Source organism: Coregonus clupeaformis, chromosome 10 (assembly GCF_020615455.1).
Source record: "Coregonus clupeaformis isolate EN_2021a chromosome 10, ASM2061545v1, whole genome shotgun sequence".
NCBI classification, from domain to species: Eukaryota; Metazoa; Chordata; class Actinopteri; order Salmoniformes; family Salmonidae; genus Coregonus; species Coregonus clupeaformis.
In genome coordinates this window covers 51717456-51743549 of record NC_059201.1, presented here as the reverse complement: position 1 = coordinate 51743549, position 26094 = coordinate 51717456, and the positions used below count along the sequence as shown (strand labels likewise).

At 44.4% G+C, this 26094-nt stretch overlaps 1 protein-coding gene across 2 annotated transcripts in view; it reads right to left on the bottom strand.

Moving 5' to 3' along the window:
- Positions 1–26094, bottom strand: part of LOC121575531 (disks large-associated protein 4-like) — a 250935-nt gene that overhangs the window by 50977 nt on the left and 173864 nt on the right. For both annotated transcript variants that reach the window (XM_041888691.2, XM_041888692.2), the window contains exon 4: positions 1357–2789. In XM_041888691.2, the coding sequence (XP_041744625.1) occupies positions 1357–2718 (1362 nt within the window). In that variant the 5' untranslated portion in view covers positions 2719–2789. The remainder of the gene's footprint in view (positions 1–1356; positions 2790–26094) is intronic.

The window sequence follows — 26094 nt, the reverse complement described above, 5'->3', positions numbered from 1 at the left end:
GCAACAATGTCATACTCGTTTGGACCAGACAGCATCAGATAGATGGCCTACGCGTAGAGAGACAGAGGGGCGCTGTTTTTCTCGCTCGGATGCTTTCTCCTGTGTGTTATATTCAGCCTCTTGCGAATTGAAGGAAATTATGAAACACAGAGAGATTAAAGTAAATTTTTTGGGGAAGCCTCCCTTGGCATCCATGAATACATGCCACTGCATGATGATCTGGACGAGACTGCCGAATTGAGGCAAATGAAGAATCTCTGGATTAACTATCTAATGTTAGCTAAATGTAGGCATGAATAAATTGGCTAAATGTCTTTAAATTGACAGTTATGTGAACTGTCTTGGGCAATTTTTTGCTGACACAATACCTGTTAGCAAAGGTGTCCGCAAGAGATGACGTGCAGTAGCTTGCAGGGATTTGTAGTCTTGCATGACGTCTACTTTGATGCTAATTAGCATTTTAGAATCTGAGCGTAAATAGAGCAGAATATATTGCTAAAAGTCACCTTGTCCGAGAGACATTTACACAGTTATCGAAACATTGCGCCAGGGTAAGCCTACACGAAACACAGCCCTTATTTTAAGTGTTTCTAAAATCCCCTATGGAAAAAAATAATGTTGGTAAAATGATTAAAACCATTTCCCTGTTTGACCGCTAGGTTTTATGGGTATTATGACTATGGAGCCACCCCAGATTTGGCCCCTGGGGGGCGTGGCAGCCACTGTAACTAAAAAATAACTAAAAAACACAAATAGATATTTAGCATCCTGTCAATGTCTCTCTATACCAAGTCGAGAGTATCATCTTTTAGATGCATTTGGAACTGAATTGATAGCCCATAGCGTTCCAAAGTAAGAGCTAAGAGTCTGATGGCCATATCGCCTATATTGCCGGCCATTTTAGGTCGTACCAGTAGGTCAGATTAGCTGTTTCACCAATTTCTCAGCCTCTGAGTATCACAGAAACAAAACACTTTGAATGAGTAACAACAAATGTTAATAACAAGTGGCTATGGATGAAATTTATCAAAATATCTGTTCAAAACATGAAACACATACAAAAATGTATATTTGAAACATCAAATTTGACTATAAATGTGTAGATTTTAACAAAATATATGCTTATTTGGGGGAATTTAAACCATTTACTTGTGTTACAAAAGGTTAACAAAAGAAAAAGTGTAATTGTTTGAAAGAAAGTGTCTTTTTGCCATAATTTCCAATTTGGGGTAAAATAAGTATTCCTTTTAGAGTCTAAATATGTTGCCGCTTTTAGGGTTAAGTGTCCACTATGCCTTATTCTATCACCCCACAATTTATTTCTGTCCAGCACTTCATTTTTTAAATACTACTCACCCGTCGGCCCACTTGCAGGTAGTGGCAGGCCAGCTCCTGCTGGCACGACTTGGACTTGAGCATGGACCGGTCCAGGGTGGCTGAGTGGCCCTTCTGCAGCACCTGTCTGGGGTGTCCCAGGGTCAGCGTCGACCATGAACCCCCCTTCATATAGTCATTACTGTTCACCCCCATGCTGATCCCAGCTCCACCTCCTCCTCCTCCTCCTCCTCCTCCCCCACCTCCATCCCCAGGACCCAGCAGTGCCTGCTGGTACTTCATGACCTCGTTGTTGCTCTTGGATGAGCTGATGGTGTTGTATCCGCTGTGGACCACGTAGCGGCTCTGCTGCCCCTGCTGCTGCTGCTGTAATGCCCCCTGCTGGGAGTCGTAGGTAGTACCGTGGGTAGCGTGCTGGGTGGCGTGGGCTGTGGGTCGTCCCAGTGTCATGGCTATGGGGTTGCGGTAGTTGCTGAGGTCGGCACTGTCCAGGTCGTCCGAGCTCCAGTAGCCCGACATGTTGGAGCGCGGCCGCCGCTTTCCCGTCCCGCCCCTGTCTGACTTAGCCCCGCCCCGGTCTTTGCTCTTTGCTCGCTGGTCCCGCTTCCCACCGTCTTCGGTCCCGGATGAGGTCCCACCACTGCCGCTTCCTGCTCCCGATCGCCCGTTGACGCCCTTGAGGTTGTGGCCGTCCATGGACTGTGACTTGGCGAAGAGCTTCTGGACGGAGCACACCAGGTTACGGATGCGCCCAGGGCTGTCGGTGCGCTGCTTGGAGGCGGCGGAGAGGGCGGCCGATGTGCTCCGGTGGAACTGCAGTGTGCTGAAGCCATCTCTGGGCCCCCCAGGCAGCTGCTTGTCCAACTGATCCAGCAGGTTAGGCGCAAGCTGTCGGTTCATCTTGGCCCCGCCGGAGATGGTGGCCGAACCACTGGTGATCATGGACCCACGGCTGCTCTGCAGGCCCCCCATGCCACTCGAGCCATGCATCCCCATGCCCATCCCCATGCCCATGGACATGGAGGTGCCCAGGGTTCCCGTCCTAATGCCCCCGATGCTGTCCTCCTGCGGCGGGGAGAGGTCGGACGGGTAGTAGTGGGCGTTGTAGTGGATGCGGGGGAAGGTACTACTGTTGGACAGCTGGTTGTTGAGGGGGAGAGAGTAGTCCGGGGGCAGGGAGCCCTGGTTGTAGTGGGGGTCCACTGAGGGGTTGTAGTGGTGCGGGTCCATGGTGCCGTAGTGGTCCATGCTGGTGGGGCTGAGAAGGTAGGGGCTCCGAGGCAGGGTGGAGGCCTGGTGGGGGTACAGGGGCTCCGGGGGGCCCTGGGTGGGGTCGCAGGAGTCGGACAGGTGGCGGTTGCGGTTGGCTCCTAACCCTTTCATGGTGGTCAGGAGGGGCCCCCTTCTAGAAGACTCCCCAGCCAGGGAGAGACGAGAGGGCTGGAGGATGACTCCTGGAAAACAGAGAGAGAGAGAGAGAGAGAGGGGGTTGGGTCAGCTTCTGCCCAGACAGAGACACACACACACACACTAATGCATGGCACACACACTCTCCTATACGCATGCACCCGAGTTTGCACCCGCATGCTTGCACACACACAGACACACAATTTCTAACATATGCACAGGCAAACAAACACACCCATTTATGCTCACAGACAGACTAGCACTGTGAGGGTTGTGAAGGAAATATTTTGATCTCAATGAGCCAACATCCCACAGCCTCCCACGGAGAACATCAGTCTTCAAATGTTGCAACCAGTTGGTTGTTTTGTTGACAATTGCTGGCAGTCACAAACAGCTACATCCATGGTATTGTAGAGTTATATTTTCAACTGACGAGAGCACAGAAAATAACACAAGGAAAATTGTGACTATTGGCAATTCATGTCTCCTAATCAACATTTTTTGACAAGATAAACATTTTTTTGTGGGTGCATGCATGGGGATGGGATGGAGATATGTCGTTGTTATTGCTCTCGGCATAGCATGAGTAGCCAGCTAAACCCATCAAGACATCCCCTACTTTCCTCTCACACGTCCAACATCAAACCTCCACCTCGCTTCTGCTCCACTCTGATAGCAACACCTCCGCTGTGTCCATAATAAGTGTATGGGTTGTAGGTTGGGAGCTTTTGTGAAGGAGCACAGTTAGAAAGATATGGCATATAGAAGCAAACCGGATGGACATCATGAAAATGATCGGAGAGGTTGAGAGTAGAAGAAGTTCAGGAGAAAGAACAAACAAAATGTAATTATTGTAAAATTGTCTGTGTCCATAAAATGTAGATAGTGGGTATGGGCTGGAAATTGTTGTTCACTAGTTTACTCCAAGTGGGGAAAGGGTGGCGGGGTTGGAAAGTAATAAAGGGGAATGTATATATATTTTTAAAGGATATGTATGTGTATGTATGTATGTATGTATGTATGTATGTATGTATGTATGTATGTGGGTGTGTCTGTGTGTGTGTATGTGTGTACATGTATATGTGTATGTACTGTATATGTGTATGTGTATGTGTATGTATATATATGTATATGTATGGAAGTGATGCAGACAATTACATTGATGGAAGTTACAATCTATCTACAATATTAAGCTGATCTACCCCCCCAAAAAAATAATAAAAAATAATAAATAAAATAAAAACACCTCCTGCTACCAACTATCCTCCACAGTCGGGAGGTACCTAGTGCCTTATCACCAGGAGAGCCCTTACCTCCGGGTAGCCCCCTCCCTCCTCCCAGCTTCCCATCTGTCTCTCTCTCGCCAGTCTCCAACAGATGAGAGCTTTTCCAGCAGGCATCCCTGGCACGGGGCACCAAGACTGGCACGCCCAGTGGGATTGTGATGAGGGTTAAGAGGATTGGTAGCAGATGGGGGTTGGCTGGTTGGTGCCCTGCCCGCCCACCTGCCCAGCCCAAGACGGTCTGTGCCAGTGCCCTGCCTGGCAAGGTGGTTAATGTTCGCCATGCGAAGGGATGGAGTTTTAAGGAAGGTTGGTTGGATAAAGGCTGATTCCATTGAAGCCATGATCATATTGTCTGTGAAATACTGACTAGAATGGCAGGCTGAGGAAGTTGCTTTGTTTTAAGCTAAGGGTGAGGTAGGAGGAGAAAGATATGGCCGGAGACAAGCCATACATCCATATAAATCTATAAAAATCCCTGCTGATATATCACATAATAGTGCCTTGGAATGTAGATGCCGATGCAGCACATGGGGATGTGTGAAACTTACTCCTCAGCCTGAAGTGTCCCCACTTCCATCAGCGAATAACTAGCTTTTCGCGTGGCGCTGAAGGCGGTCATGCTAGCAAGGCAGAGGTCCTGAGTTTGTGCCAGGTATGGACTGAATCGGGAGGAAGTGGTACTTGCAAAAACACTTTCTGATTGGCTAGAACTGACTAGTTACAGGGAAAACGAAACTTGTATGGTTAAAGGGAAACAAAACTCAGGATGTAGGGTGCAGCACATTGCTTCAGCTCCCACAGTCACAAGAGGAGGCACCAATTCACAGATAATTTAACTGCAGTAAAAGTGAGTATTCAATTTAACTACCTTAGTAATACAATTTGTTAAATTAAACAATCTACTCCACAATATTTGAATAACTGTAGCAACTGTTTTATTGACGGTATCATGTCAGGTCTTTATGCATAAATAATCAAACAATTGCGTCACTATTTACTACACAATGCTATGTCAAACAACAGAGTCCTGTGATAATAGAGTCCTGTTTCTTGGAAAAGTCAACATAATCACGTTCTTAAAGATTAGCATTGATACCCAGTTGGTTTAAAGGCCAAATGCATAAAAAAACGTGATTTTCCTTTAAAAAAATGATATTTCCATAAAATAAAACTCTGAAATTGTGACAATTATGATAATGCCCTTTTTGTGTAAGAGCTGTTTCAAACAAACGCCTGGAATTTCAGCCAGTTCGGGTGGGATGGAGGTTTAGGCCATCGCATAGCGTCACACGGCGATGTAATTATAATGGACCAATGATCGTCAATCTTTTATTTGCATATTCATCTGGTATTTGAATATGTACCCTATGCTAGAATGAGAGAGAGGCTTCTTCTGTCAAAAACATGTCCTACCCTAGGATATTTGAATAATGACAAATCTTTGGATTACTCATATTTTCATTACGGACAACATGCAAAGTAAAAATACAACTTTCAATAATGTGTTGCCCTGAATTCATCGACGACACAGCGCTCAGTCAGTGAGAATGATGTTTCACTTTCAGTCTTCTGTCATGAATCATTCATCCATACACAGCTAACGTTAAGAGACTAACATTATGTTACAGTGGCTAGCTACATGAGCATACATTTTTTGTTCAACTGAATAAAGATTGTTTGTTTTGCTAGCTATATTGTTAGCTAGCTAGCTAGCCTCTGCATATTATTGGTTGGCTAGCTAGCTAGCTGACTGGAAGCTGCATGCTAGTTAGCTAGCTATGTTTACGTTGATTGCTCATGCGTTAGCTAGCTAAGATGATCATCTGTCATTATAGAGAGAAATAGTAATGGCGTCTTTTTCTAGGCACAAACTCCACCATGGTTCGTTGGACAAAGCCTATCAGGGAAAATGAATGGCATTTTTATAGGGTTTTTGGATAAATGCCGAAAATAAGGTCTGCGGTAAACACAGGCTTAGGAGATCTTATATGTTTTGTTCTATGAGATAATGTTCATCAGCTAACATCACTTTTTGTGAATTTTGAAGAATTTGTCATAAAAAAAGCACATAAAGCACATAAAGGCGTAATAATTAATAAAGGGCATGTTAATTGACTGCTATTATCTCATAGAACAAAACGTATAAGATATCCTAAGCCTGTGTTAACCTCAGACCTTATTTTCAGCATTTATTCCAAAACCCTATTCTTTCCCCATAAATGTTTTCCATAGGGATGGCTGAACAAACCAGAGGTAACTCATTTACGGGTTTTAGGACTACAAGCTGGTGAGCTCTATTGTCAGTTTTTCATGTTCACTACAGAAAATATTCACTGTAGTTTGAATGCTAATCGAAACACATTCAGTGGTAAAAACTGGCCACTAGCTAAGTTGGCAAGCTAGCTTGGATTAAAGGGTAGGAAGCATGAGTGTTTACTCTCCAATGTAACAACACAGTGTGATCAAAGACTTAATAACTTTGTTGTAGTCACAATCTGGTTACCTATAACAGGTAGGTAATAGGTACGCAAGCGCGATAAAAATCAGGAATGCGTAATGCCACTTGTGTAACTACGCGCCTTTGCGTACTTGACCGATCTTCTCATCTAACCTTACACATGACATGTTGCTTGTCAACTACTGTCAGGGATGTCCAAAAAGCAACAGACATTAAGCAGCTTCTTTGGCATTTCGCCACCTACAAAGAAACGCCAACTGGAGCCAGAGCCGAAGAAAATACTTTTTTCGGAAAAGTGGCTCCAAGATGTGCAGTGGCTTGAAGCTAACGATGAGCGTACTGAAATGATGATTTGCCGCTCAAATCCACATATAGCAGACAAAACAGGTGCATTTTATAAAGGCTCAAAGAATTTCAACCATCCTTTATTTGACAAACATGAAAAGAGCAAGGAGCACACGAATGTGGAGCAAGCCATTGCTAAAACAAGCTAGCCGAGAACAAATGTCCAGTCGCCCACTTGCCAGATGGCGAGACAAGCTGAATGAAGAACAGCGGCAAGCTCTGTTTAATATTTTTCTCCTCGCCTTCCATAAAGCTAAACACGCACGTCCCATGTCTTCCTATTCTGAGGATGTTCCTTTACTGAAGCGGCTAGGAGTAAATGTCGGAGGATGCAGAGCATCTCTCACACCATCAGCGGGGAGTTACGAGCGAAGTTGCAGTCTGCTGAATTTTGGGGGCTGCTTTTTGATGGATCTGAGGACATCACAAAAACTGAGCAGGAAATTGTTTACATTGTGTCTGTGTCCAGCAACGGAGAGTTTACTTCGGACTTTATTGGACTGATTGAATTGGGTGCTGACCGAACCGCGCAGGCCATAACAGACGGACTTGTGAGACTTTTCCAGGACACAGGCTTGGATGACTGGACAACAAAGTTGGTCGCTGTGTGCACAGACGGGGCTGCTGTCAACGTAGGTATCTACAACGGCGTTGTGCCAAAACTCCGGCAACTTGCTGCGGTTGCGCGAAATCAGCTGATCGCAACGTTCCTTACTGTGAGACATTTAATCGCTCTGTGGTCAAGCTGCTGCAGTTTTATTCACAAAAAGGTGGAGCAAAATAAACTGCTGCACTGAATAAGCTATGTGAAGAAAATGGGATTTCCTTTGTGAAACTGGTTAAGTTTCATAATATCAGATGGTCTGCATGGAGGCATGAAACACTGTTAAAAATATCAAGACTATTGCCAGCCATTAAAATGCAACTGGTTACGAGTGATAACAGTGACTTGCAGCATATCTGCACAGAGCGTTTTCAGTGCTTTCTGTCAAACATGCTTGACATTTGCAACATTTTGAAGACCACATCCATTAGGTTTCAGAAGGATAAGCTGACCATTGGAGAATGTAAGGATGAACTCATGGTGGCCATTGGACAGTTCACACTTCTGCTTGATGGTGAAAGCCACAGGGCACACACTGTTTCCAAAGCTGATGCTGACAGAGACAAGACACACTTACTCAGGGGGTTAATTGAAGAGTTTGAAATCAGATATGACTCCCTCAAGTTATGTGATCATTTCTTAGTATTTGATCCTTCAACATGGCCTCAGGAAATGCAAGACCTCCACAGTTTTGGAAACACAACAGTTTGCAGCATTCTCAAGAAATATGAGGCCACCATGCAACTTGACAAAGATACCACTGTGACAGAATGGATGCGCTTAAAGCAGGCAGGAAAACGCCTGGGAGCCTCTTCTGTGTATGACTTGGTCCAAATAGTAAATACAAGTAACCCAGATACTTACTCCAACATCAACAGGGTGGTTAAGCTGTCTCTTACACTGCCTTTAAGCAGTGCAGCTTGTGAGAGGGGATTTTCACATCTCAACATAGTAAAAACCAAGTACAGATCTCGTCTGTCACATGCTCGTCTCTCAGCCCTGATGCACATTCACCTGTCAAAGCAGACCACAGAGACATTTGACCCAAAGCCTGCTGTTGACCTGTGGATGGAAACAGCTAATCGGAGGCTCAACCAAGGACAGGGAGGTGCATCTGCAGTATCTTCATCATCTACCATGCAGGAAGCTGAAGCAGAGGACAGTGGGGGCGACAATGAAGAGGACAGTGGTGGCGGCACTGAGGAGGACAGTGAGGAAGACTGCACTTATTAAGACCACGCTACATATGGGGTGAGTACCAGACACCATCTGCTGGTACTCACCTGAGTAACTCACTGAAAAAGTTATGTGCACCCCTGCCTATAACTACAAACATACAGTGCTTTCAGAAAGTATTCAAAGCCCTTCCCTTTTTCCACATTTTGCTACGTTACAGCCTTATTCTAAAATTGATTTTAAAAAATCTACACACAATACCCATAATGACAAAGCAAAAAAAGGATTTTAGAAATGTTTGCTAATGTATTAACAATAAAACACAGAAATTCCTTATTTACATAAGTATTGATTTGGAAAGACACACACCTGTCTATATAAGGTCCCACAGTTGACAACGCATGTCAGAGCAAAAACCAAGCCATGAGGTCGAAGGAATTGTCCGTAGAGCTCCGAGATGATTGTGTCGAGGCAAAGATCTGGGGAAGGGTACCAAAACATTTATGCAGCATTGAAGGTCCCCAAGAACACAGGGGCCTCCATCGTTCTTAAAGGGAAGAAGTCTGGAACTACCAAGACTCTTCCTAGAGCTGGCCGCCTGGCCTAACTGAGAAATCGGGGGAGAAGGGCCTTGGTCAGGGAGGTGACCAAGAACCCGATTGTCATTCTGACAGAGCTCCAGAGTTCCTCTGTGGAGATGGGAGAACCTTCCAGAAGGACAACCATCTCTGCAGCACTCCACCAATCAGGCCTTTATGGTAGAGTGGCCAGACGGAAGCCACTCCTCAGTAAAAGGCACATGACAGTTTGCCAAAAGGCACCTAAAGACTCTCAGACCATGAGAAACAAAGATTGAACTCTTTGGCCTGAATGCCAAGCGTCACGTCTGGATGAAACCTGGCACCATCCCTACGGTGAAGCATGGTGGTGGCAGGGACTGGGAGACTAGTCAGGATCGAGGCAAAGATGAACGGAGCAATGTACAGAGAGATCCTTGATGAAAACCTGCTCCATAGCGCTAAGGACCTCAGACTGGGGCAAAGGTTCACCTTCCAACAGGACAATGACTAAGCAAACAGCCAAGACAACGCAGGAGTGGCTTCGGGACAAGTCTCTGAATGTCCTTGAAGGCCCAGCCAGAGCCCGGACCTGAACCCGATCGAACATCTCTGGAGAGACCTGAAAATAGCTGTGCAGCGACGCTCCCCATCCAACCTGACAGAACTTGAGAGGATTTGTAGAGAAGAATGGGAGAAACTCCCCAAATACAGGTGTGCTAAGCTTGTAGCGTCATACCCAAGAAGACTTGAGGCTGTAATCACTGCCAAAGGTGCTTCAACAAAGTACTGAGTAAAGGGTCTGAATACTTATATAAAATGTGATATTTCAGTTATTTAAATGAAATACATTTACAAAAAAATTTAAATACTGTTTTTGCTTAGTTATTATGGGGTTTTGTGGGTAGATTGATGAGGAAAAAACACAATTGAATCAATTTTAGAATAAGGCTGTGACATAATAAAATTTGGATAAGGTCGAGGGGTGTGAATACTTTCCGAATGCACTGTTTTTGGGTTATTATCTTCCAAACTTCCCACAATGCACTATTTCTCAACATCATACGGAGAATATACTGTGTGCTACCGAGTTTGTATGCTAGCTCGGTAGCTAGCTCAAACTGGCTAACATTAGCCACTAGCCATGCTAGCATGTAATTACATTCCAAACTAAGTGTTGGAGGTGTTGCTACAATCCACCAATCACAAGGAAGTGTGATATAAACAAGGAACATACTTTTTGGCTGTGTTATCTAAATCGAACCCATTAGCTCCGCAGCTAACATTCTTTGATAACTGGTTAAATGGCATTATGTATTTCCAAAACATTGGTTTACTTTAATGTAGCTGAAAGCTACAGTTGAAGTCGAGAGTTTACATGCACTTAGGTTGGAGTCATTAAAACTCGTTTTTCAACCACTCCACACATTTCTTGTTAACAAACTATAGTTTTGGCAAGTCGGTTAGGACATCTACTTTGTGCATGACACAAGTAATTTTTCCAACAATTGTTTACAGACAGATTATTTCACTTATAATGCACTGTATCACAATTCCAGTGGGTCAGAAGTTTACATACACTAAGTTGACTGTGCCTTTAAACAGCTTGGAAAATTCCAGAAAATGATGTCATGGCTTTAGGAGCTTCTGATAGGCTAATTGACATCATTTGAGTCAATTGGAGGTGTACCTGTGGATGTATTTCAAGGCCTACCTTCAAACTCAGTGCCTCTTTGCTTGACATCATGGGAAAATCAAAAGAAATCAGCCAAGACCTCAGATTTTGTGGCCATCACAAAGCCCTGACCTCAATCCTATAGAACATGTGTGGGCAGAACTGAAAAAGCGTGTGCGAGCAAGGAGGCCTACAAACCTGACTCAGTTACACCAGCTCTGTCAGGAAGAATGGGCCAAAAGGCTACCCGAAACATCTGACCCAAGTTAAACAATTTAAAGGCAATGCATCTGTCCTCGTGCTACTAGACCTTAGTGCTGCCTTTGACACCATCGATCACCACATTCTTTTGGAGAGACTGGAAACCCAAATTGGTCTACACGGACAAGTTCTGGCCTGGTTTAGATCCTACCTGTCGGAAAGATATCAGTTTGTCTCTGTGAATGGTCTGTCCTCCGACAAATCAACTGTACATTTCGGTGTTCCTCAAGGTTCCGCTTTAGGACCACTATTGTTTTCACTATATATTTTACCTCTTGGGGATGTTATTCGAAAACATAATGTTAACTTTCACTGCTATGCGGATGACACACAGCTGTACATTTCAATGAAGCATGGTGAAGCCCCAAAATTGCCTTCGCTAGAAGCCCGTGTTTCAGACATAAGGAAGTGGATGGCTGAAAACTTTTTACTTTTAAACTCGGACAAAACAGAGATGCTTGTTCTAGGTCCCAAGAAACAAAGAGATCTTCTGTTAAATCTGACAATTCATCTTGATGGTTGTAAAGTCGTCTCAAATAAAACTGTGAAGGACCTAGGCGTTACTCTGACCCTGATCTCTCTTTTGACGAACATATCAAGACTGTTTCAAGGACAGCTTTTTTTCCATCTACGTAACATTGCAAAAATCAGAAATTTTCTGTCCAAAAATGATGCAGAAAAATTAATCCATGCATTTGTTACTTCTAGATTAGACTACTGCAATGCTCTATTTTCCGGCTACCCGGATAAAGCACTAAATAAACTTCAGTTAGTGCTAAATACGGCTGCTAGAATCCTGACTAGAACCAAGAAATTTGATCATATTACTCCAGTGCTAGCTTCCCCTACACTGGCTTCCTGTTAAGGCAAGGGCTGATTTCAAGGTTTTACTGTTAACCTATAAAGCGTTACATGGGCTTGCTCCTACCTATCTTTCCGAGTTGGTCCTGCCGTACATACCAATACGTACGCTACGGTCACAAGACGCAGGCCTCCTAATTGTCCCTAGAATTTCTAAGCAAACAGCGGGAGGCAGGGCTTTCTCCCTATAGATCTCCATTTTTATGGAACAGTCTGCCTACCCATGTGAGAGACGCAGACTCGGTCTCAACCTTTAAGTCTTTACTGAAGACTTATCTCTTCAGTAGGTCATATGATTGAGTGTAGTCTGGCCCAGGAGTGTGAAGGTGAACGGAAAGGCTGGAGCAACGAACAGCCCTTGCTGTCTCTGCCGGGCCGGTCCCCTCTCCACTGGGGTTCTCTGCCTCTAACCCTGTTGCAGGGGCTGAGTCACTGGCTTGCTGGTGCTCTTTCATGCCGTCCCTGGGAGGGGTGCGTCACTTGAGTGGGTTGAGTTACTGACGTGATCTTCCTGTCTGGGTGGCGCCCCCCTTGGTTTGTGCTGTGGTGGAGACCTCTGTGGGCTATACTCGGGCCTTGTCTCAGGATTGTAAGTTGGTGGTTGGGGATATCCCTCTAGTGGTGCGGGGGCTGTGCTTTGGCGGAGTGGGTGGGGTTATATCCTTCCTGTTTGGCCCTGTCCGGGGTTTCTTCGGATGGGGCCACAGTGTCTCCGGACCGCTCCTGTCTCAGCCTCCAGTATTTATGCTGCAGTAGTTTATGTGTCGGGGGCTGGGGTTAGTTGGTTATACCTGGAGTACTTCTCCTGTCTTATCCAGTGTCCTGTGTGAATTTAAGTATGCTCTCTCTAATTCTCTCGTTCTCTCTTTCTCTCTGAGAACCTGAGCCCTAGGACCATACGTCAGACTACCGGCGCATGATGACACCTTGCTGTCCCCAGTCCGCCTGGCCTTGCTGCTATTCCAGTTTCAACTGTTCTGCCTGCGGCTACGAAACCCCTACCTGTCCCAGACCTGCTGTTTTCAACTCTAAATGATCGGCTATGAAAAGCCAACGAGAGACCTGAGCCCTAGGACCATACGTCGGGACTACCGGCCGTGGTGACTCCTTGCTGTCCCCAGTCCGCCTGGCCTTGCTGCTATTCCAGTTTAAACTGTTCTGCCGCGGTTATGGGAACCCCTACCTGTCCCAGACCTGCTGTTTTAAACTCTAATGATCGGCTATGAAAAGCCAACTGAGATTTATTCCTGATTATTATTTGACCATGCTTGTCACTTATGAACATTTTTGAACATCTTGGCATGGTTCTGTTATAATCTCCACCCGGCACAGCCAGAAGAGGACTGGCCACCCCTCATAGCCTGGTTCCTCTCTAGGTTTCTTCCTAGGTTTTGCCTTTCTAGGGAGTTTTTCCTAGCCACCGTGCTTCTACACCTGCATTATTAGCTGTTTGGGGTTTTAGGCTGGGTTTCTGTACAGCACTTCGAGATATTAGCTGATGTAAGAAGGGCTATATAAAATAAAATTGATTGATTGATTGATACTAATTGAGTGTATGTAAACTTCTGACCCACTGGGAATGTGATGAAATAAATAAAAGCTGAAATAAATCATTCTCTCTACTATTATTCTGACATTTCACATTCTTCAAATAAAGTGGGGATCCTAACTGACCTAAAACTGGGAATTTTTACTAGGATTAAATGTCAGGAATTGTGAAAAACTGAGTATAAATGTATTTGGCTAAGGTGTATGTAAACTTCCGACTTCAACTGAAGGTGTTGATAGCAGCTGGCTGACTCATGCAGTGCTAATGTAACGTTAGCAGGCTAGTTGGCTAGTAACCTTGCAAGTTAATTTGTAACAATATATTCATAAAGTACTTGCTTGTAAGTTGGCTGAACATTTTATTGAAACCAGTAGTCACGAGTGCAAACAATTTGGTTTAATTTGAAGTTATACATTGAAAGTTGTTTTTGTTGGAGTTTACATTATAGGGAATAGGCTGGCTTGCCGGGTCCTCCATATTATGTCACACCCCACAAAAACATTTTCCGGCATGACTTCGGCATTCTTTGGAATTACAAAAAAAATAGAAAAGTGAGGTGTAACTTTCCATTGAGACTTTTGATGCCTATACTAATGCAAATCCATGTGTTACATGTGGTTATGTTTATGCTACCTACCCTTTAACGTTACACAATTTGTTTAGGTCATTGTTTGTATATTCAACTAGGTGGCTAGCTAGCTGAATACCATTCACATCCAGCTAGCTGTTAATTATGAAGTTAAATGTTTGTTAAATCAAGCTAGTTATCTTGTTGTGTCTGCATTGCCAGTGCTTGGTTTGGTAGGAAGCATGCTGAGTAAAGGGCAGGCAACCACTGTGACTTGTTTTTCACACACACACACACACACACACACAGGACAGACAGGTGAACATCGACTGGCAGAGAAGCAGCTGACCTGGTTCCCCCCTAACCCTCTTAGGTTGATGCTGGTGGAGGTGGCTGCTATACATGCCAAGCTGGTGGTGCAGGTCATAGAAATGCTCTAGCCTGGTCCCAGATCTGTTTATGCTGTCTTGCTAACTCCTAATGTATGATAGTTGTCATGCCATGTTACCATAGGAGTTGGCTATATAGCACAAACAGATAGAAGGCCAGGCTAACATTTGGCTGATTGTCAGAACAGAAAGAGTAAAACTTCAGTGTACTTGAGGACTACTCTAGAAATTGTTGGCTTTGTTACAGGAAAGACCGAAAGGAGAATGACGTGTTTCGCTTGTGTGGCACCTGGATACTAGGGGAAGGGGTAGTGTATGATGTTATGGTTATGATAGTGATGTAGGCCCTAACTTGCACTTTGTTATCAGGTTTGAATGAGACAATGTATTCCCCTAACCTTATTCTTTCAATAAAGTTATTGTTTTATTAATATTATATTACTTGTGTATGTTTTTACATATCATGTAAAATCATGTAAGACTCAATGCTTTCTGTAATTTGTTTTGGTGCAGATATGTGTTTCATTTACTATTCGGTTATGAAAGTGTCTGATCACAGAAAATTCCATGGAATTTTTGAAAAGTGCAATCTGTCACTAAAACAGGTGTTCCTTATTTTGTAAGGATCATATAAATACCTTTTACTGTGAGTTATACCTTACATAGCTTGAGTTGTAAAAAACAACTTGAAAAGATACTTACATGCCATGATTTTCGCTTTCATTATAACCTTGTTTACGATTGATTGATTATGTTATGTAAATAACTGACAAGAGCATTTATGAAGAATGACAAAAACCTTTCATTGCCGTCCAGTTTATTTATTACTCATTTATTTATTATTATTATTTACTATTATTATTATTATTATTATTATTATTATTATGTATTATTATTATTTACTCATTTGAAAAATGTTAATGACTTATAATCTCCAAAGTCTATTTCTCAAAATAATGAAATAGACTGTGATGATACTTAAGATTATATACCATGGGCCTCTGCATCTCAGAGGCCTAACACAGCAAGTAGTGCTAAGTATAACTTAATGTGTTTGGCCTCTGAGATGCAGAGACCTATAGTCTGCCTTGTAGATAATCATGCCATTCTACAATGAATAGACGGCAGACATGGTATAGGCCAGGATGGGCCACCATGCAAACAGGCTGTTCCAGTCCTGCATCCTCTGGTGACCTACTGCATCTTCTGGTGACCTATTGAAAACAGTACAACAATGATATAGCAAATTAAGATGCGTGATGTATGCCCTTTGTTTTAATGACAAAACAGAAGCAGCCTACACACCTGTGGAAGTTGGTCGCTTTCAGGGTCCAGCTCCAGCTGACAGGTTGAATAACATGTGTATTCTTTTTTTAAGGGTAAGGGGGTGGGCTCTAGATGATTCTATCAGCCAATCAGGGCTGTATATGTAAATATATTCAAATTTGTATCGCCACGCCCACACAGTCGGACTGAGCATTTCAGTGGCCCAAGGAGGCTCAGGGTAATAAATTATTAAAGGCTCAATGCAGCCGTTTTCATCTAAATATCAAATCATTTCTGGGTTAATTAAGTACCTTACTGTGATTGTTTTCAATCAAAATGGTCAAAAAGCAAGAGCAATTTCTCAAGCAATAATTTGGGAGTGTTCTGTGGGGAGGGGAAAACTGAAAACAAACTGTTATTGGCAAAGAGGTTTGGAACTCTCGTTATTATTGGTCTATTAGCTAATTCACCACCTGGTGATGTCACCAGACAGGCCAAAACTCCATCCCACCAAAACAGGCAGAATTTTAGGCAGTCTTTATAAACAGCTCTTACACTAAAAGGGCATTATCATCCTTTTCACAATTTCACAGTATTATTCCAACCTCATAGTGTGGAAATACACTGAGTATACAAAACATGACATGAATCCAGGTGAAAGCTATGATCCCTTCTTGATGTCACTTATTAAATCCAATTCAATCAGTGTAGATGAAGGGGTGGAGACAGGTTAAAGAAGGATTTTGAAGCCTTGAGACAATTGAGACATGGATTGTTCATGTGTGCTTTTCAGAGGGTGAATGGGAAGACAAAATATTTGAATGCCTTTGAATGGAGTATGGTAGTAGGTGCCAGGAGCACCAGTTTGTTTCAAGAACTGCAACGCTGTTGGGTTTTCACGCTCAACAGTGTTCCTAATGTTTGGTATACTCAGTGTATATATAAAACGCAGGAAAATCACGTTTTGGACTGCACTGGGCCTTTAAAAATATATTTCGGAGTTATATACAAAAAAATAAACACACTTAGACAAAGTGATGATTTAAAAATACAAATAAAAAGACTACATAGGGTCTTTAATAGTGTTTCTCAGTGAAAGAAGAAAATAGGGGTAGAATGGTAGAAAATGTTCTGATGCAGTGGAGGCTGCTGAGGGGAGGACGGCTCATAATAATGGCTGGAACAGCGCGACTGCAATGGCATCAAACACATTGAAACCATGTGTTAGATGTATTTGATAACGTTCCATTCATTCCTCTCCAGCCATTACCACGAGCCCGTCCTCCGCAATTAAGGTGCCACCAACCTCCTGTGCTCTGATGAGTCACTATAGAATTGTTGGTTAAACGTTTTGCTATGTTTTGCGACAGTATACTGAAACACATGTTTTCTTACAACTGAGATACGTTTGCTCCGGTTCGATGGGTATGAAGGGGTGTGGACTGGAGGCAACTAATTCCTGGCTTGCTTAAAACTCCTGCTGAAGCGGAGCGCACTATACACAATCACCCAATCAACAGCAAGAATTACAATGCTCCTCAATGTTCTGTTTACATAAACGTTTGCTACATTTCCCTCTTTCTGAATGCAGCAGGTGTAGGCCAAAGGTATTTTAGTGGGGATATATAGTATGTGTACACTATATATTTAGTGGTATTAAAAGTATCAAATGGGGGTGTAGGTTCATTTAGGGGTGTATGTATCGAAGGTGTACGTATTTAGTGAGTGTGTGTTAATGGGGAATGGGCTGGGATATATACAACTCAAAAGAACAGGGTTTCTGCTACTTTAAAATTGAAAATGGACTTGAACAGCAAAGTCAAGGGAATGAAACAAGTTAAGTGTCACGGTTTCGGCCGAGGCTGCTCCTCCTCCTGGTTCGGGCAGGCTTCGGCGTTCGCCGTCCCCGGAGTACTAGCTGCCACCGCTCTATGTTTCTGTGTTCCATTGCTTTTGTCTGTCTGTCACACCTGTGTCTGTTTGAGAGTTGATTACGTGTCTTATAAGTTCCGTGTTGTAATCTTGGGTATTTGTGTGTTGTTTTTCCGTTGCCACTTTGTTAATGATACGTGTTTGTTTTTCCGTGTCATTTTGCTTGTTCAATGTTTTACGCGTGTAGCGTAATTTTTCCTCGCCACTTCGTGTTTCGAGGTCGGGGCTTGTATACTTGTTTTGGAGACTATTATAAGTCTAGTTGGACTAACCTCTGCTTCCTGCGCTTGACTCCTCCACCACATCCACGACGGTTTATGACAGAACAACACACCATCATGGAGTCAGCAGGATCAGCGGCGTCTCCCGAATCCCTGCTGGACCGGATCAATTTCCAGGACGCCATGATCCAGCAACTCGGGACCGCCATGGACAAGGTGTCCAATGCCCTGCGCCGTTTGGTGAACTCCTGAGGACCCTTACAACATCGCATCACCAACGGCCAGTCCTCCTCTCTCAGTACCGAACCCAGTGGCATTCGGCTCTCACTCCCGAGGGCATATGACGGTTCTGCAGCCGGGTGTCAGGGATTCCTCCTGCAGGTAGAACTGTACCTTGCCACTATACACCCGGCGCCCGGGATACGAGAGCGTCTCCGCCTCATCTCCTGTCTCTCCGGCAAGGCGTTGGAATGGGCCAACGCCGAATGGAGGGGAATAGACGCCGCTACCATCACCTACGCGGAGTTCTCTCGCCGCTTCAGGGCTGTCTCGATCATCCCCCTGAGGGGAAAGCGGCGGAGAGCGTCTATTAAACCTCCGACAGGGGGAAGAGGAGCGCACAGGAGTTCGCACTGGAGTTCCGGACACTAGCGGCGGATGCGGGGTGGAATGAGAGGGCCCTCGCCGACCAGCACCGACGTAGTCTACGAGAGGACGTTCGTAGGGAGCTGGCCTCAGGGACACCAACCTGTCGCTTGACCAGTTGGTGGACATTTCCATCCGTCTGATACCCTGCTGGCTACCCGCGGACGCCCCGAGGGGGTCGTCAGTCCACCCTCCAGCACCCCCGAGCCGATTCCCATGGAGCTAGGGGTGCTGGGCGCTAGAGAGAGGAGGAGAGGGAACCCGAGGGAGGCCATCCACTGCACCACCTGCGGTCGTGGAGGACACACTGCGGCCAGGTGCTGGGGAGGGTCTCCTAGGGGAGGTGACAGCAGGCCACGCACTGGGGAGTCATTTCAGGTGAGTAGGCTCCCCACTCACCCAGAGCTCTCTGTTGGTCACATGAGTATTCCTGTGAGGTTTCCACAGGTGGCACCTCATTCCCAGCATAAGGCGCTAGTAGATTCAGGCGCAGCTGGGAACTTTATTGATCGGGCATTTTGTAGTAGGTTAAGGATTCCCCTCGCCGGTAGACAATCCATTTCCTGTCCACGCACTAGACAGCCGGCCGTTGGGGTCGGGCCTGATCAGGGAGGCCACAGCACCACTGACTATGACGACGCATGAGGAGATCATTCAGTTTTATCTGATTGACTCTCCTGCGTACCCGTGGTGTTGGGCCTTCCTGGTTAAGCACCCATGATCCTACTATAGCGTGGCAACAGAGGGCTCTTATGGAGTGGTCTGCTCAGTGTGTAGGTAGATGTCTAGGTGTTTCCGTAGGGGCGACTCTCGGTAGAGAGTCCGAACCAAGTGCCCGCACTGCGCATTCCCCCCGAGTATGAGGATTTAGCACTGTGTTTAGCAAATCGAGGCAGCACGGCTACCTCCTCATAGACAGGGGGACTGTGCGATAAATCCTCAAACAGGAGCGGCTCTTCCTCGGAGTCATGTGTATCCCCTGTCTCAAGAGGAGACAGCGGCTATGGAGACATACATAGCCGAGTCCTTGGCACAGGGATACATACGGTCCTCTACTTCCCAGTCTCCTCGAGTTTCTTCTTTGTGAAGAAGAAGGACGGGGGATTGCGCCCGTGTATTGATTATCGTAGTCTCAATCAGATCACAGTTAAATACAGCTACCCACTGCCACTGATTGCGACGATGACGGAACCATTCACGCTGGAGCGCGATTCTTCACAAAGTTGGATCTCAGGAGCGCGTACAATCTGGTGCGCATTAGGGAGGGGGGATGAATGGAAGACAGCATTTAGCACCACCTCGGGTCATTACGAGTATCTCGTCATGCCATACGGGTTAATGAATGTCCGTCAGTCTCCAATCCTTTGTTGACAAGATTTTCCGGGACATGCATGGGCAGGGTGTCGTAGTTTACATCGACGACATCCTCGTGTACTCTTCTACACGAGCCGAGCATGTAGCCCAGGTGCGCCCAATATTGAGAAGACTGTTGGAGCATGACTTGTATGTCAAGGCAGAGAAATGCCTGTTCTTCCAGGAGTCCGTCTCCTTTTGGGTTATCGGTTGTCCTCGTCTGGTGTGGAGATAGAGGTAGACCGGGTATCGGCCGTGCGTAATTGGCAAACTCCAACCACTGTAAAAGAGGTGCAGCAGTTCTTGGGTTTTGCTAATTACTACCGGAGGTTTATTCGGGGTTTTGGACAGGTTGCAGCTCCCATTACGTCCCCTGCTAAAGGGGGTCCGGTTCGTTTTGCGTGGTCGGCTGAGGCGGACAGGGCATTTATCAAGCTTAAGAACCTGTTCACCTCGGCCCCGGTGCTGGCGCATCCGGATCCCTCTTTACCATTCCAGGTTGAGGTAGACGCGTCCGAGACCGGTATTGGGGCAGTCCTGTCACAGCGGTCCGGCGCAGCACCTAAACTCCGCCCTGTGCTTTCTACTCGAAGAAGCTCAGCTCGGCGGAGCGCAACTATGATGTTGGGGACAGGGAGTTGTTAGCCGTAGTCCAAGCCCTAAAGGTGTGGAGGCATTGGCTTGAGGGGGCTCAACACCCTTTTCTCATTCTGACTGATCACCGTAACCTGGAGTACATCCGGGCAGCTAGGAGATTGAACCCTCGTCAGGCTAGGTGGAATATGTTCCTAACCCGGTTTGTTTTTAAGATCACATACATCCCAGGGTCCCAGAATGTTAAGGCAGACGCACTGTCCCGGCGGTATGACACGGAGGAGAGGTCTAACGAGCCTACTTCCATATTACCGGAATCTTGTTTGGTGGCTCCGGTAGTATGGGAGGTCGATACGGAAATCGAGCGGGCACTGCGTACCGACCCTACTCCCCCCGCGTGTCCTGTGGGGCGGACGTACGTTCCGCTCGAGGTCCGTGATCGTCTGATTTATTGGGCTCATACACTATTATTTCTTCACAATTTAAGCGCAGCAATGTGCACATGGCAGTTGGTCTAAGTGCAAATGTTCCAAAATGGGATTAGCAGGAAAACACTTTTCTAAAATTCACACCGCACATGCAAGCGGTTTCCTGGACAGAGATAGAAATATCTGATAGAAATTTAGAAAGAGGAGAGATCTAAAGATGCAACAACTATCATGGGTTGCTAACATGACAAGGATGTGGTTATCCCACTGGCTATAGGGTGAATGCACCAATTTGTAAGTCGCTCTGGATAAGAGCGTCTGCTAAATGACGTAAATGTAAATGATAATGCCTTTGGCTGCTAGACAATGAAAGAAAGTTGATTTGAAAACCAATAGAACAGGAGAGCGGATATACAATACAATATCGACTTGTCTGTAAAAAATTGGAACCTGCACTGTATGCCAATGATACTGTTGTGTATGCTTTTGCACCCACGGTTGACCAGGCTCTATCTGAACTACAGTCTGCCTTCATTGTATTACAGAAAAAACTTTATTGACCTGAAATTAGTATTGAATGCAGGTAAAACTAAATATATGTTGTTCTCTAGACTCTGATGATTTAAGCATATGTACTTTGGATGGTGTCCATATTGATTGTGTCCCTGCTTACAAATATCTGGGCATCTGTATAGATGAAAAGCTGTCTTTTAAAAAGCATATTAATGAGTTTGTTAAGAAGCTGAGAGTAAAAATGGGCTCTTTTATAGAAATAGGTCCTGCCTCTCGCTACATAGTAGAAACCAGATTATTCAGTCGACGTTCCTATCGGTCCTAGACTATAGCGACAACATCTATATGAATGCAGCTGCCACTTCATTAAAGTCATTAGATGCAGTTTATCATAGGGCACTGCACTTTATTACGGGCGACAGTTTTAGTACTCATCACTGCATTCTCTACCAGAAAGTTGGTTGGCCCTCTTTGATGTCACATAGGTTGAAACAATGCTGTTTTCATTTATAAAGCCCTTTTACAAAAAGTCCCACTGTACCCAACATCATTACTAAACTTTAGACATACGAGTTACCACACCCGGTCTCAGGGATTGACAACTGTGGAAATTCCTTTGGTCTCTACTGAGTTAGGTAAATCAGCTTTTAGTTTTCTTGCACCTTATTTGTGTAACAATCTTCAAAATGTTCTTAAATTTGATGTTTTAGTGCCTTTAGGGCAATTCTGAAAGCTGATTGAGGACCGTATTACTGATGAATGTGTTTTTCTTTAGACTACACCCACTTCTCCAGGCAGCTCTACACCACAGATTAGGCCCAAATAGTGTCAACAGAGTCAATATGCAGTACGTGATTAGAAAGACGCATTTGAATTATATTTAGGTCACTTCCAATATAACTTCACTCACTGCATCATTAGCCTAGTTAGTCTACTCTGAGTAGCCCTCTTTTTGGAATAGACTTGGGTTAGGTATTTTTAAGGAATTTGGCTTGCTTATTGCTCTGCCTTGCATTGGCCTAGATGGTGATGATGATATACTCTGAACAACCCAGAAAGCCAGAAGAGGATGGGCTGATCAAGTCCTGGTGAAACATTTATTTGTTTAAAAGCACTATACAAATAAATTGTGATTGATTGATTGATACACTGTCATGAATCCCGCTTCCTGAGTCGGTTTCTGTCTGAGTTGCCTGTTTTTTGTCCTGGAGTTGTTTTTTCCTGAGTTTCTTGAACGCACCCTGTCTGGTTGCCGGGCGACGAAGCAAGGCGGGAGAGCTCTCCATTACCCGCACCTGAATCTCATCAGCTATCTGCACACCTGGTTCTGATCATCACCTCTCCACTTCATAAGCTCTGACCTGACATCCATTCCCTGCCGGATCGTTAGCCATAAACAGTATGTTGTGCCTGCGTATCAGCCTCAGATTACTAAGAGTTAGTTTTGCTGTTCTGTACTTTTTGCTTGCTGTGAACTCACCTTCGTTTACTCTGTCTACAGTTACTCTCCCGGAACATTCACTCCCACCGCTGCCTGGTCGTCTGTGGCTTCAGAGACATCATTGGATCTGCCCATTCACTTCCACCAACTCACCTCCACTGCCAGCTCCGTCACCTGGATTCTCCTGCTTCCACATTTAAGTCTTTAAATAAATACTCACCTTCATTCAACTCAACTCACCTTGTCCTGGTCTGCTTCTGGGTTCTGCTTTAGAGAATCGTGACATACACACTGTGTGAGGATGAGGATGTACTTATCCCTCTTTTGAGAATGGCTGGGCTGAGACAACAATTTCTTGCACTCTCCTTTTATTTGTTGTATGCAGTATTTTCTGTTACTGTAATAAATGACATAATATTATCCATGTGGTTGAAAAGATTAAAGCAGAGGCGGAGGTAGGAGACAATTGATTCAGCTATTTCTCTATTTAGTGAAAGTATTGAGTTGGGTCTAGCTGCTTCACACTATAATGATTCATAAAGCAGCGAGGTGAATGTGAGGTGTCGAGAACATTTTCATTATGAAGAAACTTGTGGTTGGAAATAATGCCCTATTACACCAGTCTATTTCTGCAAACTTATAGTACCCTGGTTCACAGCACAATGGTATAGATATTACCCCACTACCATTATAGCCATAACATCTCTTTAACAAGAGAGAGAAAGAAGAGGCGATTCAAGAGGAGGAGAGAATAGATAAAAGAGGGTAGAGCAGGAAACATCATTATGCAGTTACCGGTAACTGCTTCAAAGACATGCCCTGCTACCGGCTTATGGGAGGAGATTCTCCCTGCCTCGTGCACAGGGGAGGCACCATCTGCTCATAGTCCAATGGAAAGGGCGAGTTTGGCATGGTGTCCAATCCCTGACCTGACCACATTTCCATCCACAACCATAGAAACAATGTGCCCTTCTAACCGTTAGGGGGTGCCATTATCCAATACAAAAAACACTGACTCCCTGCATTCATGTGGAGTAAGATGAATTTTCCCATAGAAACTGCTCTAAGGTCAGGTTTTGCATTTGTGTTTTTTTTCTTTCTATTGGATAAGGTTAGAATTTGCCGTGGGTAAACTGATTCTAGATCTGTACTGTAGGGCAACTTCTACCCGGGGGCCAATCATAATACACAGTTTTAAAATGGTGAATCCATTACAATTCATTACATTTTTTATTTTACATTTATCCAGGCGAGTCAATTAAGAACACATTCTTATTTACAATGATTGCCTGGCAATGTGGTGTTTTAATACAATAACGTGTAAAATGCATCATTATTGTTTTATCTGCTCTGTAGTGGGACTGCTTTGTTCACAATGGCCATCTGGACATGGTTGTTTTACTGCTTTGTTTTTAGAGGTGATAAACTCCAGGGTTAAAAGCCTCGAAGAGTCTCTCAGATGAAAGCTGTTGGATCTAATAAGCCTTGTGGGGAAATATTCATTTTGTTCAAGGATCCAGTTGGCATTGGTGTCTCCTTTAGTCTCAGTTGTCTCCTACACATTGGCCTATCAGGAGCAATAATTACCCACAGGAGACATAATACCCACATCTCAAATTATGGAAGCATATATCTGTCAAAAACCTGTGTTATTGATTTGTCATTACCCAATTATCATTTGAACATGAATATTGGCAGCCGCATGCTTCCATACCAACTAATATCATTAAGGTCCCCACTCAGAAGGCTAAATGTACAAGTGCTATAAAAATAACATTTGACAGATTGAGACATCTGAAAATTCTGTGTACACTTGAATAATCCGTAATTCAGTGCTGTAGTCTAGTCTTCCAACATTGTGTCTGCTTACCTACAAGGAAACACACACAACATACACTACCGTTCAAATGTTTGGGGTCACTTAGACATTTCCTTGTTTTCCATGAAAACATACAGTCATTGACAAGGTTAGAAAAAAATATTTTTAATTGAAATAGTAATTGTGTCCTTCAAACTTTGCTTTCGTCAAATAATCCTCCATTTGCAGCAATTACAGCCTTGCAGACCTTTGGCATTCTAGTTGTCAATTTGTTGAGGTCATCTGAAGAGATTTCACCCCATGCTTCCTGAAGCACCTCCCACAAGTTGGATTGGCTTGATGGGCACTTCTTACGTACCATACGGTCAAGCTGCTCCCACAACAGCTCAATAGGGTTGAGATCCAGTGACTGTGCTGGCCACTCCATTATAGACAGAATACCAGCTGACTGCTTCTTCCCTAAATAGTTATTGCATAGTTTGGAGCTGTGATTTGGGTCATTGTCCTGTTGTAGGAGGAAATTGGCTCCAATCAAGTGCCGTACACAGGGTATGGCATGGCTTTGAAAAATGGAGTGATAGCCTTCCTTCTTCAAGATCCCTTTTAACCTGTACAAATCTCCCACTTTACCACCACCAAAGCACCCCCAGACCATCACATTGCCTCCACCATGCTTGGCAGATGGCATCAAGCACTCCTACAGCATCTTTTCATTTGGTCTGCGTCTCACAAATGTTCTTCTTTGTGATCCGAACACCTCAAACTTCGATTCGTCTGTCCATAACACTTTTTTCCAATCTTCCTCTGTCCGGTGTCTGTGTTCTTTTGCCCATCATAATATTTTCTTTTTATTGGCCAGTCTGAGATATGGCTTTTTCTTTGCAACTCTGCCTAGAAGGTCAACATCCCGGAGTCTCCTCTTCACTGTTGACGTTGAGACTGGGGTTTTGCGGGTACTATTTAATGAACCTGCCAGTTGAGGACCTGTTAGGCATCTGTTTCTCAAACTAGACACTCTAATGTATTTGTCCTCTTGCTCAGTTGTGCACCAGGGCCTCCCACTCCTATTTCTATTCTGGTTAGAGCCAGTTTGTGCTGTTCTGTGAAGGGAGTAGTACACAGCGTTGTACGAGATCTTCAGTTTCTTGGCAATTTCTCGCATGGAATAGCCTTAATTTCTCTGAACAAGAATAGACTGATGAGTTTCAGAAGAAAGTTATTTGTTTCTGGCCATTTTGAGCCTGTAATCGAACCCACAATTGCTGATGCTCCAGTTACTCAACTAGTCTCAAGAATGCCAGTTTTATTGCTTCTTTAATCAGCACAACAGTTTTCAGCTGTGCTAACATAATTGCAAAAGGGTTTTCTAATGTTCAATTAGCCTTTTAAAATGATAAACTTGGATTAACAA